At 35.9% G+C, this 15,319-nt stretch overlaps 1 protein-coding gene across 18 annotated transcripts in view; it reads right to left on the bottom strand.

Moving 5' to 3' along the window:
- Positions 1-15,319, bottom strand: part of PDE3B (phosphodiesterase 3B) — a 107,937-nt gene that overhangs the window by 41,282 nt on the left and 51,336 nt on the right. For all 18 annotated transcript variants that reach the window (XR_013952284.1, XR_013952285.1, XR_013952286.1 and 15 more), the window contains exon 2: positions 525-575. Coding sequence is in view for 2 of the 18 variants with exons in the window: in XM_080595794.1 (XP_080451920.1) it covers positions 525-575 (51 nt within the window). In the remaining 16 variants the exon portion in view is untranslated. The remainder of the gene's footprint in view (positions 1-524; positions 576-15,319) is intronic.

Below are 15,319 nucleotides of genomic sequence, written 5' to 3'. Positions count from 1 at the left end.
CTTCTACAACCTCATTATTGTTATTATTTCTAAATCTACTGAAACAAATCCTAAAAAATTTATCAAAAACTATCATTAGTTTTTATTTGGCAAAGCTCCCTGAAGATGAGCAGTAATAGCTAGTTAGATGCCAGTACTGACACAAGAAAGAGAAAGAGAAACAAGCAATCAGGAAGAAAGGTGAGATCCTTGTGGGCCTGAGTTTGATGACATAGCTGGAGAATCACTCCCTAACCTTATGCTAATGACTGTTTAAACAAAACAAAACAAAAACAACAAAAATCCCCCCACACTCCCATATTAACTGGGTTTGATATTGGTCTCATGTACACCACCAAAATCAGATCCTTGTCACCTTGGTCAGACTGCTAAATAGTTAGTTACTGCTACATAGGTATGTAGAGCTAGAAAGTACTAGGACAACTTCGGTAACGAAAATATCCATAGATAAATCTAACAGTTTACAGAGAAGTCTGTGCTCAGACAAATTCATAAAAGAATAATTAAATTCACAACACACTGACCTGGTAATAGGGCTTGTACCATTGCTTCAAATCCCAATCCCAAAGTATCATCTGTATAAAAAAAAAAAAAAAAAAGAGTAACAGGTGATACGTTAATACAGAATAAATCTTGATTATATGAGGTAACATAAAATGCTTCTTTCTTCATGTTTTTTCATATGAAAATGAGGTCATTTTCTCAGTTAATGCTACCACAGCAGAAGTCCTAAAGAAACATTTGAAGAAATTGTGTATGACAGAGACGTCTTGATGATGACATAAATATATAGACTTATTTCAATATTTCTGGATTGTTGACAGAACATCTGAGACACACACTAAATTATTCGGTGATAGAGCTTCCCTGTTTCTATTCACCTAGACTTATATAAGCAAATCTATTCTAAAATCTCCAATATATTTTATAAACGTAGGTAAATTATCAAGAGAACCAGTATATAGCTACTAGACTTGGGAAAGGAAAAGTGTATCAACAGTGTTTTCCTCCTTAAACTATAAAATATACTCCAAAGGTAGTGAGAAAAAAGAAGCATAATAGCATATGCTTTTCCCTTCAGGATGTGGGCTGTACCAGGCTTGACAAATCTCACAGTAGAACTTCCTACATGAAGTACACAAGCATAGAGTAAAAAAACTAATATAATAGGTGTCTCAACATTAAAGTGAATTTACAAGTAAATACCTGTACTAATAAAATAAACTGCTGCAATAAGCTCACAACAGTAAAACACAAGTTAGAGGAAACACTTTGCATTAATTTTCAAATCCATGAAAGGAACAGCTTATAGCACAGCATTTGTTTTAATTTAGTCCCAGGAATTTCTAACTGTAGAAATTCACTGCAATTCTATTTTTAGGAAAATCCCATAAATTTCATGATTAGGAAATACTTTAAACATCCTCATCAACAAATTTATGTTTCAGAATTTTTACAAATTGAAATTTTGCTAAATCTATGAAAAATATAATTCATAGAATATTTGACACAGTTGTGAATAATACAATTTAAGAAACTGTAAATAAAATTTTAAGAAAAAAATGGGAAAATATAAAAACAGATGAAAGACTTTTCTTTAAAAAAGAAAACTAAAAATACTACAATATTAAAATCCTACAAAAAATGCATGAGGAGAACAAAAGTTTTCCCATGTATTTTACCTAGCTTGTCAAAAAAGTGTTCAAAAAGAAGCCACTGAAATTTTTCAAATGGTTCTGCATACATGGGATTACCAACACAAATTTCTGCAGGTTTGAACCTACAATTTTCATTTAAGCTCACTTATTACTCCAATTATAGAATCTTTATATAGTTTATTAACATACATGAACAAGGACCCTGCAACAGCCGATAGATGGAAGCTAGCAATTCCGTGGTAGGACAGATATTTAGACAAGAATTTCTACAAAAGTTATATATATTTATAAATAATATTTTACATATGGGGCGGACATATATATTTATATAAATAGAAGACTGAGCATATATATTATATAATTGAGCAACCAAACTGCCTGTCTGGTTCCTCCATCTTTTTCTTGTCCCATAACTTTTTGACTCATCTGACCAACAGGGGAGCCTACATACTCATGAGTCATAATATTTTATTGGCCATTTTGGTCAGAGGAGGCTCAGAGGAAACACTGAATGTAAGGAAGCTGAGATATTGTGACAGAGGTACGGGGTGAAAGGTGGACAGAAAGCCCTAAAAATCATCATTTGCTATTTCTGTTGCTCACAGAACACATTTATTTTTTAGAGGACAATCTAGGAAAAAGCCCTTCACTTTTTAATTCCTAAGAGGAGCAGCAGAAGGGAGAAGAGTCATCTGAGATATGCACATGCATGAGTGGGTCCATAACAGGAAAAGTCCTTAATACAGCTAAGTCCATCAAGGTGGGAACTAGCATCACTGGAGGTGGCCTCGCACTGACTAGCACACTAAACTGTGAAATGGGCTGCAAGCAGCAACCAAGTGCTCTCCAGCTGAGAAAGCAGGCCATCTTTGTCACTTTGTCCAAGTACCTTCCCAGTACAATATTTTGCACTCACATTTTGCTCATTTTCAATATTTTTAATAAAAATAAATATTACAAATAATAAATGTTAAAATATTGTGCAATATTTTGATCTTTTTTGAGTCCAAGTCCCAACTCATTTTTTATACATTTGTTCTCCAGCATTAAGATATTAAATAAAAATTAAATACAACAGAAGGAGTAAAGAAATATATCCACAGAAATTACGAAAACAAATATCTCCTGGCAGTACATGCACTTCCCTACATAAGCGTTCCATATGAATATACAGATTTTGATAAAATTACCCTTCTGAATGAATGTCTTTAGTCTTGAACTAAACTGATTTGCATGCATTTTTTTCTGGGCCTATTTTCACAGTTACAACTGTGAAGGTTTTGGTAGAATTCTAATACATTGCATCAACTATTTGTCCACCATTCAGAACTTCAGCAGCAGCTCTGTGGAAAAAAATGCCTATTACACAGATCCAGTGTCACTAGTCACATTAAATTACAACAACCTATTACGTACACATGGTCAGGCTGTGTGACTATTGTTTTTCCCTGCTCTGTAAATCTAATGAAATATAGCATCTGTAATGACATTGGCTAGAAGTTAAATAAGTTCATTGTATTTATATATTGTAGGAAATATAAATAGAAACTAAGCAGAAAAATAGTTCTTTAACACAACTGCATGAATTTCACAGCTTGTAGCAATCTATACCAGCTGCATTAATATTCTATTCTCTTAAACATATCGTAGAGAATGCAATTTAAAACATTTGTTTTCTTTTCAGAACAATTCAAACAGTAGCAATTTTGTAAACTCTGTTCAGAAAGCACTACATTAACATCATTCGCTTAAATAAATAAATAAATAAATAAAACCAAAAGGCTTCCCAGTACTTCAGGTTAAAAACAATTTATCTGTATTTTAAAAAGCATTATCTTGCAGGAGGAGTGTTTTGTTAGTTTCTACTTGAATATGGCTACAGATCTACGTGCCAAATAACTTCACAAAACCCACCAAACCCACAAAGAAACGTCAGCAACACAATCTAAAGATACTATCAGCTTCAAGTATGTCAACAGTGCTCACTTAACTTTTCTTCTACAGGGAGCAAAAATCAAAACAGCATAAAAGAAATTAAACTCAGATGTCTGTTAGGTTTCAAAAGTGTTCAGTCTTTCTGACTTCTTGACAGGCACTAAAATATCCTGGTAGACAAGGTTCTAATTATTCTGATAAATGAATTCATTTGCGCAACATGCATTCACAAATTAAATGAATATAAAGACAACCCTTTTTTCCTCTCTTCCATCTATAACTACAGATCATGAATGAGGTATCAATATCCCTGCATGCTAGTTCATATTCTGCAGTCCTGGAACTTTTGTTTGCCTACCTCCCCCCGCCCTGCCTTTTATTTTTTTTATTTTATTTTTTTTTAATAAAATAGGTGAGAGCTCTGTTTAGTTTTGTTCCTCCAAGACTAACAGCTTTTCATGAGGCAGTCTCAAAGTTCCAGACTGGCACTGGTCCAGCAGAAGGTGTAGAAAGTGTAAAGAATTGCGGGCTGAGCATCAGTGGCACTCAGGCAAGGGCAGCATTCACTGGCTCCTTTTCTTTTCTGTTACCTTCACACAGACACCATTAAACATCACATTTAAAGTTATTAGTGATGACATCCACTTGCTGTGAAAACTGATTGCTAGGCATGCGCTTAGACTGGGAACAAGTTACGCTATAACAAGGCCTTATTACATGAAGGGAGCAGATCTAGACCCAAGAATCAAGAATTCGAGGTTTTGGGTTGTGATTAACCTAGCTACCTTTGCCTCGTACATCAAGACTTGAAAAAATAAACAGAAAAGGTGACTGTTAGCCTGTCAGTGAGGAGCGTGACAATTGCAACCAACACTACCTGGCCATACCCATTTTGCATGAGGCATTAGGTTTTAGCCAGATCATTTTAAAGATTAAGGTTTTTACCTCCTGGTTGTCCAGCTGGACAGTTAAAAAAAAATTTAAAAAAATGAAAAAAACTCTTCTTCATTCTTAAGTTTCTCTTTCCAGATTGACACTTACTTAAGTCAAACATAGCTAGACCTTGTGGTTTCATTGTGTGCTCAGCATGGGCATGGTGACTGTGCCCATCCGCTTTTCACTGACTTTTGTCTTAACCAGCCAGGATGACCGGGTGTCCGCACGAGTTTTGTTAGCTGCATCAGCAACCTTGTCAGCTTGCTTGCAACCTCCATTACGGGACACATGGGAGGCTTCCCTTCCCCCAGCTCTTCTAATATGAAACGTGGTACCTTAGCTGATTTTATTTACTTATTGTAAGCAAGATCTTAGCAACAGCATGGGCATTTTATTAACTCCAGAAAGTTTCTGTACCAAGCCTTTAAATGCAGCTCCTTTTATGACACAACACATCCTTTATTAATCCTTTCAGCCATCAGGATCTTTCTTGTGTGCATGTCTGTCTGTGCACGCATACAGATGTGCATACATATACTTACACGCTTTCATATAAGCTGTGCTGTTAAGATTTTGGAGAATCGATCATAGGACTAAAGAAGTTCAAAGGCTTCCTTTTTGTTTTAGCTCTACGCTGGTAGAGAAAAAAGTTCAAAGTTTGAGAGGCATAAAATACTCAGTGAAAAGTGTTCCTGCTAAACTTTGTGTCCTATACTGATACAGTATACACAAGGTAAAATAACGTACACAGTTCATGCAAAATCTACTTCCAATGCAAATAATGAATTGCTATTTTAAATGGCAGGTCACCACACAATTTTCCACACAACTTTATTTGAATGAAAAATTTCACAGCTTGGTTTCATGACTGAAAATTTTCTATTGGCATTTAAACCAGAAGAATTGAGCTTTGCCACTGATCTCAATTTTCACAGAAAACAAACTAAAACAGTTTTGAAATAAACAGACACAAATTCACCTACGTGTTACCAACATATATATATATATATACACATATATATATATAAATTCATTATCCATTGCCATTAATTAAAAGCCAAATGTCCTGAGAGAAGACAGGTATATTATTTCACTGCAGCTACCAGGATAGCACAGTCTATGTTAGCTGTAAAATTTTCAGAGCCCCTTCCATGTGGCACACACTGAAATAATTAAATTAGCTGATGAAAGTTGTAGGTGCAAAGTAACAATCTCTTCCACCAAGCACAGCGAAAAAGTGTAGATCACAATCACAGAATGTTAGGAATTTGAAGGGACCTTGAAAGATCATCTAGTCCAATCCCCCCACAATAAATATTTTTCCATGGTAAATACAACTTGGTAAATCACTGTATTACTCAAAACCTCACAGGTTAATAATGAGAGGGGGGTTTATTACTTTTTCTTAGAAGCTGATAATAGACCACAAGATGGCACTCAAATCCAGAAGGCCTGCCCCCAAAACAACTTGGAGAGAAAGGAACAGAAACCAGCAGCATATTCTTTCACAGACCTTCTGCAGAGCTGAAATGGTTTGAGGGAAGGGATGAGTTTTAAAGGTTATCAGCTGATAAATTCTACTTTTCACAAAATCATCTCTGTTTCACTCCTTACCATTCTAGTCAGAAAGTACCTGTAAGGAAGCTATACTTACTTTCTCACTACCCACCAGATTTAGCTCAATTAGCTTAATACCATGCCTTGCAACTTCACTCTGGCATAGTAAAAAACAAACAAACAAACAAACAAACAAAAAAAAAGCTGCATTTCCAGAATTTTTATTTTTGAGAGTTTGGCAGTTAAGCCTTTAATTAATTACTGTGGATCATCTGTAGAAAGTTACAAAGTATTCCCAAAATTGCATTAATCCGTCAATCCTAGAGCAGAACAGGAGTAAAAGGGTACAGTTTATTTTAACTTAATGTGAACAGACCTTAAAATAGGTCTTAGGCAGAGCCTCAGCAATTTGTGATTTTGCAACCATTAGACGTGTTGCAGAAAGATCTGTGCTCTGTAATACCAAGATTTTGTAACCCACTTGCACACAACATTCTTCCTTACCTCCTGCATCAAGAAACACCTGACCTATGAGGGACTTGAGTCATTAAGGCTCCAAGCTACATTGCAAACCTCTGCTTAGCAACTCACACACCTCTTCCGAGCATCAATTTGCAGTGCCACCATCACAAAAGTCACAGGACCGCAAACTCCTTCAAAAACAAAATTGTGGGGAGCTCTGATAATGCTTATGAATTTCCGGTAAGGTTAGAAAGCTACAGCCTTCCCCCCCAAAATCACGTACAACAAATTACCAGTCAGCCTGCAGGATAAATTCTCATCTCAGCCCGATGCTAATCCTGGAGACTCCCTGCTCATCCTGGAGCAATGAGCACACTTTCCTGTTTTTATCTAATTGCCTGTCAAGCTGGTCATGTTTTTGAAATAAAGTTAATAAAACGAACAAGCAAACAAAAATCAAACACCTATAACAGTATGTTCATTAACAGTCAGGGGCTGTATCTGCTTAAATATACTAAACAAATCTGTCTAGTCTATAAAATAAATTTCAATGCAGTTAAAATGAGACAAAGCAGCTTACAAGAACTTGAAGTACAAGTGGCCTTTTCTGATTTAGACGCAGTTGGCTGAGGATGGCTTTAGGTTGAACAGAAACGTGTCAACCAGACTAAGAGTACCACAGAGGGAATTTACATCACTGGAAATAAAGTTAAAAGGCTGGAAAATAACTGTTAAAGCTTAACAACCAACTTAGAGTCACTATTCTGAGGAATGAATTGCTATATTCAGTTCGATGGATGTTTAGTCAGATCTATGGAGACCTGGACAGATATCTTTGGTTTATATACTGAGTTTCTCAAACAATGAAAACAGCATTCCCATTACTCCAGAGGAATGCCTTACAATTTGAACATAAGAGTTTAAGAATCAGTGAGTCTGACACTATTTGTAATTTACTGGGAGAAACAGAAAAGAAAGGGGGGGGGGGGGGGGCGGGAGGAGGAGGGAAGAAGAGGAAAGGAAGAGAAAACGAACAAGAGAACAGAAAGAAAAGAAGGAAACTAAATGAGAAGAAAAGAAAAAGGCTGATTGTCGAATAACAACCTGAGAATTACCAAAGCTTAAGCATGGCACTTTGGCAAAGCACATGTTGTTAGCAACACCAGAAACATTTGTTAAAAATGTACACAAGTTAACAGCATTAAAGGCCTTTCCTAATACAGTTTATAGTTCACGCAGCAACAGGAACAAGCAATTGTAATTTTTACAAATGAAAAGTAAGGAAAAAATAAAATCACTCTTCCTAGGAGCTTATAGCCTAAATAAACAAAAACCAGGTGAAAAGTGGGATAAAACAGTCAAAGAAAAATGGCAGTTTGGGGGGGGAGGAGGGGGAGGTTGTTTGTTTCTTTAGAATATTTTTCTATACAGAAAGTTATGTTCCTATCACGGTGCAGCCAGTGTTCGCAGGGCCTGTAACGGGCGAGTTCCAGAAGCTGGGGGGGGAATCCTTTTGGATCTTCTTCCCATGACTGCCACAGCTCCCTTTGGCTAAAGACTTGTTTGAGGAGCATTTTAATCTTCTAAAAGTTTAAGCACAATAAAAGCTTACAGGTTTTACTTTGCTCAAGTTAGAACCACTGAAATTACTATTGACACTCAAGCATTTTTAAACATTTTTTTTCAGCTTTAATGCTCAAGTCATACTATATTAGGTACATAGCTGTGATGATATTTTGAGAGTAATTTAGCTTAACATAAAATACAAATCCATAATATCTTAACTAGTCAAGAATTACCTACTTTTATGCATTTAAAAGCATAAAATTTCCAGAGTTATACAAAGGACAATATCCATGCTTATGCAGTGACTACAAAAAAAGTTTCAGAGCTTATAAAACTAAAAAGCAATTTTCAAACTAGAATATAACTTAGAAATATGCCACATACCCTACTGCGCTGAAGTGTGCAGTCCATATGAGGCCATACACACCGCTAACATCAGTGACTGTGCTGTCTGATTGCCTACCGCAGGTAACAGGAGGCGTTGGTTTCAATGTCGCTCAGGAGATGCGGCGTGCTTGCTAATGCTCGCTGGGAAGAAGAAAACTCATCTGATTTGACAGCACCCATTTGCGTTCCATGCTCTCAAATTTTCTTGGAGAACAAGTGAGTAGAAAAATGAGTTTCTACTTCTGACCAAGTCTTTCATTGATGAAATATGAAAGGTTCCCAGCTGCTAGTAGCATCTGGCTGACATGGTTAGGCATCAGCTCCGTAAATAAGCATTTCCATAGCAACCAACAGAGAATTACCTAAACAATGAAACCAACACCATAGCAACTTGATTCAGAAATCAACTCTGTAGAGCATCACCTCATTCAAAAGCAGAATTCTACAACCAGATGAGAAACTAATTTACTGAAAAATCCAAGAAAGGTTGCATTACACATCCATTTCTTTTCATGACTGCCTGTCAACCAAGACTGATGCTAGGTTCATTGCTTTTATTTTTAAATGTTCTTTTGTGACAGTTCAAAATCAATTGGCTTTATAAATCCCTGTAGTTTCATGATGCAAAAGCAAACACAGCAGCATATAACCTAGAAGTCCTATCTTATTTAATACGATTTTTTTTTACTCTGTGTAGAAATGGCAGATTTTGAAAAACTCTATTCCAGTAAGTAAAGTTATATTCTGTACAAGACTAATGGTGATACAACCAAACAATGACTTTGTCAAAGCAGCAGCATTACTTAGATAAGACAACACCCTGCTGCAGCCAGAACAACAGCCACTTGAGAAGATTATCACAAACAAGGCAAGATATGGCACTTCGAAAAGCATTCAGTATGATAATTAAGGCATTTAGAGTCACGATGATATTTCACTAACCTCTAAACCTTCCCAGGAAAATAAATGGGACAGGATAAAAAATAGGATTTTTTTAGAATCCTAGCACTTATCACTTCCAGACTCTATACAATTTATGTGTCCAAGGCTGTAAAATGGGTAACAGGTTGTGAAGTCTGCAGATAGGCTCGCCCTTTGAGGAGAAAGCGAGTATGCTTTCCTGGTTCTGAGGTCTGGCTGCTTATAGTGAAGAGACATGGTCACGTCCTGGCCTCTTCCACTGACTTGACTGAACTCATTCATGAAAGGCATTATCCTAGCTTTTGTAAGGAATCTAAAATATTCCTTCAATGGAAAGAGAGTTGCTCCTACTTGTTTTATTAAATATCTATTTGATACATTATATAGGATGTGCAACATACTTGCCTGCACAGATAAGAATGAGACAGGAGCACACAGATGCCTGGCTACCATAATGTTTTCACTAGACTCCAACATACCCACCAGATACAAAAACAGAGGAAAAACACTCCACTGATAGGTTAGGTTAACTTTCAAATAAGCCTTTAGCAGGCTTATTGAGAAAGTTAACATTAATGCTTACAGGTGGGTGGAATAATACTTTTTTGTTGTTTGGTTGGTTGGGTTTTGTTTTGTTTTTTAAACAAGACATGACACTTCTGCTTTTGTAACCAGGAGTATCAGCAGGTCAGCTTCCACTTTGTCTGTTGCAGAAAGTTTACAGATTTCTTCTCTTTTCTTTCTCTTTTTTTTTTTTGTTTGTTTTATTTGCTCAGAACATCCTTTCGATATTTTATGAGATCTTCAAATGTTTCGAAAAGGTTTAAAAGGTGTTTTGCTTATTAAGGGAAAGTGGTTTTTTTCTGTGTGTTTTTTCTTTCCTCTCCCCCCTCCTTTATGTAGCTAATGAAAAAAACTGGCTAAAACCACACTTAGGTCATTTCCTGTTCCTTCTAGGTTTTGTCAGACTTGCATGTCAGAGTAAAGGCCAACCAGTAATTTATGGCAACTGGGGGAGGGAGGGCAGAGGAAAAAAAGCCTGCTATGTGCAGATCCTTTAATTGCCCATTACAAGCATTTTCCTTTGGAGCATGTGGTTCTAATCGCCATCAAAGGGAAGAAATAGCGCTAGGTGGATTACTGCTCCCATCTCTGATCCAGCAGTTGCTCCGGTGTTCTGGCATTCTGTACTTCTCTTTCTGTCATCCAAAACCTAAAACCATTTTTAAAGTTGTGTTTCTTTTATGAAAAATATAATCTAGAAGCTGTTCCCAAAGCATCCTTTTCACATCTACCTATGGACATTAAAAATAATGCACAGTAAAAGCACACCTTTATTGGTGTGCTGACACTCTGCTAGTGCAACAGACCGAGACAGCAACCTTAAATTTCATCCTTCTGCAATAGATGGATGTGCACTAGTCTTATGTGGATGGATTCTTAATGCAGTAACTAAAACACTTTAGACATGAACTGATTTCCTCTATTAACTTATTTTTTTCAAATCAAGTGTTTTTTTCCACCTATTACACTAGAGATTTGAGAATGTATCTCAGATCTGTTTCCATAGGAAACTAAGAGAAACTACTTCATATGGCCGTTACTTGATGGTGGGTAGGGTTTTTTTTCAAGTGCTGAGCTGAAGAAAAGGAGAAAAAGCACCTTTGTGAAAAATTCTCGATTAAAACTTTCTCTTTAAAATCTCACAAAAACACAGTCCTGTGCTCTCTCCGACTCCTGCTTTACAACAAGCAGCATAAACTAAAGCTGTGTTGCTCTTGCAGCCAAAAGTTACCAGGGAACATGAGAATGGTTCACACCAAGTAAATTAGACCGTATCTGTTCATCTAGTCACTATCTTGCCACTGACAATCACAGCCACCTCAAGATGAGAATATTCCTGAGCTATCTGCAATTTCTCAAAATATTCTTTACTGATTTTTTTGGTCTTTGCATATCTCTGATCACTCTTTCAGAATCCATGTAGACTTCTGACAGTTAGGATATCATGCACAAAAGCATTTCACAACTTACAGATTATGCAAAGTTCCTTTTCCTTTTGAATCTGTCAACCTGCTCCATTCAATGGCCTCGAATTCCTACAGCAAGGAATCAGCACTGCATTCTGGCAGACTACCCACTGAATGATTCGTTGTTACAAAACCTTACAGTTCTTCTCCAGCTACCTGCAGGCACGAGAGACAGTATTTTTTTGGATGATGAGACAGTATTTTCAAATCCTCCAGGCTACACTTCAGAAACACAGCGCCTTCAATGTAGAAAAACAACAACAAACACTAATTTACTAAACACCACCACTTTTTTTTTTTTTAAATATGATTGCATTAATCATTGTTATATATTCTAAACAGAATTGCCACAAGACACAAGCTTTACACAAATCACTGTTTTTTTCTTTCAATAAATTACCCGGTCAAGGAAGATGATGACTAAAAGTAACATTACAGACATTAAAGTTAGGGAAGTAAGCTGGGAGAAGACGGTCAAGAAGCCAAAGAAGATACTATTTCATGAGAGAAAATAAATATTGCTGTAGTGCTATGGTTGGAAGTTATACATGGGGATTGAACTAATGACATTCTCAGTTGCTCAAGCTAAAGAATTAAAAATAACAACTTAAAAACAGATGAAAGACTGTAATTATCATTCTGATTACAAGAGTAATTGTGTTAGAGAAAGTTAAATTGGTATTAAAAAATATCTTACTGACAAGTTTCTGGCTGCAGTGCCAGGAAATATAAGATGAGCTCTCCTGGGAGAAAAATATTGAAACTCTGAAGAACATAATACAGATTGCTGTCAGAAACTGCGAAGAATGAGGGAACACAAATTGCAGCATTCTACAGAAAGTGCCGATTTATTTTTCTGTAGTGTATTCATGTATTTTAGCTGGCATCTTCCTAAGCAACTGGGGGGGGGGGGGGGGGGGGGGGGGAATTATTATTTTAAAACGTTAGAAGACTAGCTTAAAAAAAACTACTTGGTGAGATCCACTTTGTCCCCAAAATGCTGAGCTTTGCGCAGATAACTGTTTATGGGTCTTGCTCAGATAACTGGTGTTGGGTTTTTTTGGTTGGTTGGTTGTTTTTGTGCTTTTATCTATGCTCTTATTGCACAAATAACTTTTTATAACAAACCTTGCAAGTGCAATGTTAATAAAGGATTCCCCACAGCATTTCAAGAGGACCATATGCCTGATTCCACCTTGCTTTGTGATAAACTCCTTCTTCTAGGAAGAGATAACGCAGGCAGCATACCTTGGTAATTGTTACCAGTTACTAATCATGCTGCAACAAAGTTGTGAATGAAAATACTGAGTGCTGAACAAGCTCAGATTTCAGTTAAGAGGGAAAAAATATTGTAAGACTCCAGAAGCTGTTGTGAAATGTTATGTTTTTATAACATTTAATAGCACATCCTTCTGGAATTGATTGACTTATGTAGACTTAAGTTGAATTTCACTCTCTGTTAATGCGGTAAATTAAGGTACATTTCCATAAAAAAAAAAAAAAAAAGATTGGCTTTGACAAAATTTCCTCCTGCAATCAGCATCTCCAAAACTACAGGTTTTCTTCTTTAGCCTTTTCATAAATTATGTTCCATTCTTCTGTTCAAACTCTCAGTACTCTCTCACACGTGAAGATATAACTGTATAACCAACTATAATCAAAGGTAATGGAAAATTATACCCAAAAGCCCGTTTTCACTCCAGTGTTTTGACTTCTAAATTCTCTAAGCCACTTTGCTACCCCATGCACAGACCACAGGTTACTGCTAGTTACAACATTCTTACTGCAAAGGTTTCTCAACACAGACTGGTAAAATCCTAGCACAAAAGTGAAAAACAGTGAAATTGACTTGTTACTTATTCTGAATAACATACAAGCTTCTGTTTCTATGTCAGGTTTTTCTAGGATTTTGATGACTGGAATTGATATGCCCCTCTACTCCCTACCCCCCCCTCCCCCCAAATAAAAACAAACAAACAAACAAACAAAAATAAATAAATAAAAGACTTGCAATGTATCAAGTTGAGTTGATCTTAAACATACTCAGTTAACAAAAAACTTTTTCATTTTGGCAGCATGACTCAAATGGAGAAACTAACATGAAAGAAGGAGGTCAAGATGGGTCAAGTATCTTCCAGTGATTGTACAATAACAAGAACAGCTCTCCAGCCTTTTCTATACAAGCAGAAAAGTATTGTGATGTTCTTTTAAACTGCAAGACACTTAGCAAATTCATCAGAACTGTGAAAATTACATAAAGGTCCCAAAATTACAAAATTTGCAGTGAGAATATCATTTGCCATTTGGTACAAGTATTATTTATGACCAGCTTGCAGCACAGCATACCCAATAAATCCATCATGTATTACAAATACATGCTAAGTAACTTTTCCCTGGTGAATACCAGTAATTCTTCCATTTCTCTTTTTCTAATAGCTTTTAGGGTACTTGCTATGAAGTCTCTTTTGGACTATATTTTTCAAAATAGTTATTAATATGATGAACCCAACAAAAAGAGCCTACATTCATCTGTGTCTACTTCTATATTCTTTCCAATAAATTCAACTCTCAACTAGCTTATCCTAGAATTTTTCATCCTTTTTAAGTTTTTTTTCCTAAAAGCAGAAAAGAAGATGCCTTGAATTTAAAACTAACACTAGCCATAGAAAAAGTATGGGATGCTGAGGTTCTCAGCACTATCTGACTAGAAAAATACTGTCTCAATGAGACATGAAAAAAAGCTTTTACAAAGGAATACCTATCAGACCACTGTAATAGTCTATTCCATTAAATAAATAAAATACACCTTCATGATCTTTATGAGAAAGACAAATAATTGTATAGTTATTCATGTCTCTTAAACCTGGAAACTATCCACCTTATGCTTTAAAAGCCAAAATTTTTTTTTTAATTACAGTAATTACAGAGTTCATTCTGAAATTAACACTAACAAATATCTTTCACAGCATTTAATGAAATGTGGCCATTAGAATTTCTTCCTCACTTGAGTGTTTTGAATTTATCAGTTAACTTATGACATTCAAAATGCATATATTAATCAAACACCCTTGTAAAACACATACAAATTAAACTAGGATGAAGACTGGCCAAAATAAATAATCAAATATTTATTCATGCCCAATCCAACACATGAAAGATAAGATTTTATTATAGTAACCTTCAAATGAGTAAAATCTATACTGCATAGTAGAACCAATTGCACATTGTGTCTTGTACCAGAGGAACAGAAAGCACCGAGTATAACATCACCTTTTAAAGGGATGCAGATGAATGTGGGGAAGCTATAAGAGGAAATGGGCAAGAACTGGAAGGAAAAAAAAATTAAATTTAAAAAATGAATTTATAGATTTTGAGTTTAGACTATTTAAATATTTAAATGAAATATTAGCAGAAAATCAGTAGAATTTTCATACATGGATTCCACATCCTATAAACCTACTGGACTCTGAAACAGACGGTGCACACTGATTAAAAGTGAACCAGCCAGCCAGTGCACTTTGATTTGCAAAAAAACTTTGACATGGTCTCCCGTTAATGCTCTTGAAGAAACCACACAGACACAGAAAGAAACAGAAAGCTCTCTTCTGGATTAGGAACTTGTTAAAACGTACAAAGCAAAGAATACCAGTAGAAAGTTCACACAAAAGAAAAACAAATCAAAATGGACTTCCTCAAAGATTCAGGCTGGGATCTATACTAGTCAACCCTCTCATAAAGTGATTTGAAAAGGCAATAAAAAACTGAGGTGTCAACATTCTGTTGACATACAGTTTCCGAGGATAGTCGGAGAAGATTGTGAAAAAGCATCAAAAGATGATAACATAATGAGTAAACAGGCAATAAAAC

The sequence above is a fragment of the Anser brachyrhynchus genome (genome assembly GCF_964034855.1).
Source record: "Anser brachyrhynchus genome assembly, chromosome: 5".
In the NCBI taxonomy this organism is placed as follows: domain Eukaryota; kingdom Metazoa; phylum Chordata; class Aves; order Anseriformes; family Anatidae; genus Anser; species Anser brachyrhynchus.
This window is presented reverse-complemented; position numbering and strand designations above follow the sequence as displayed.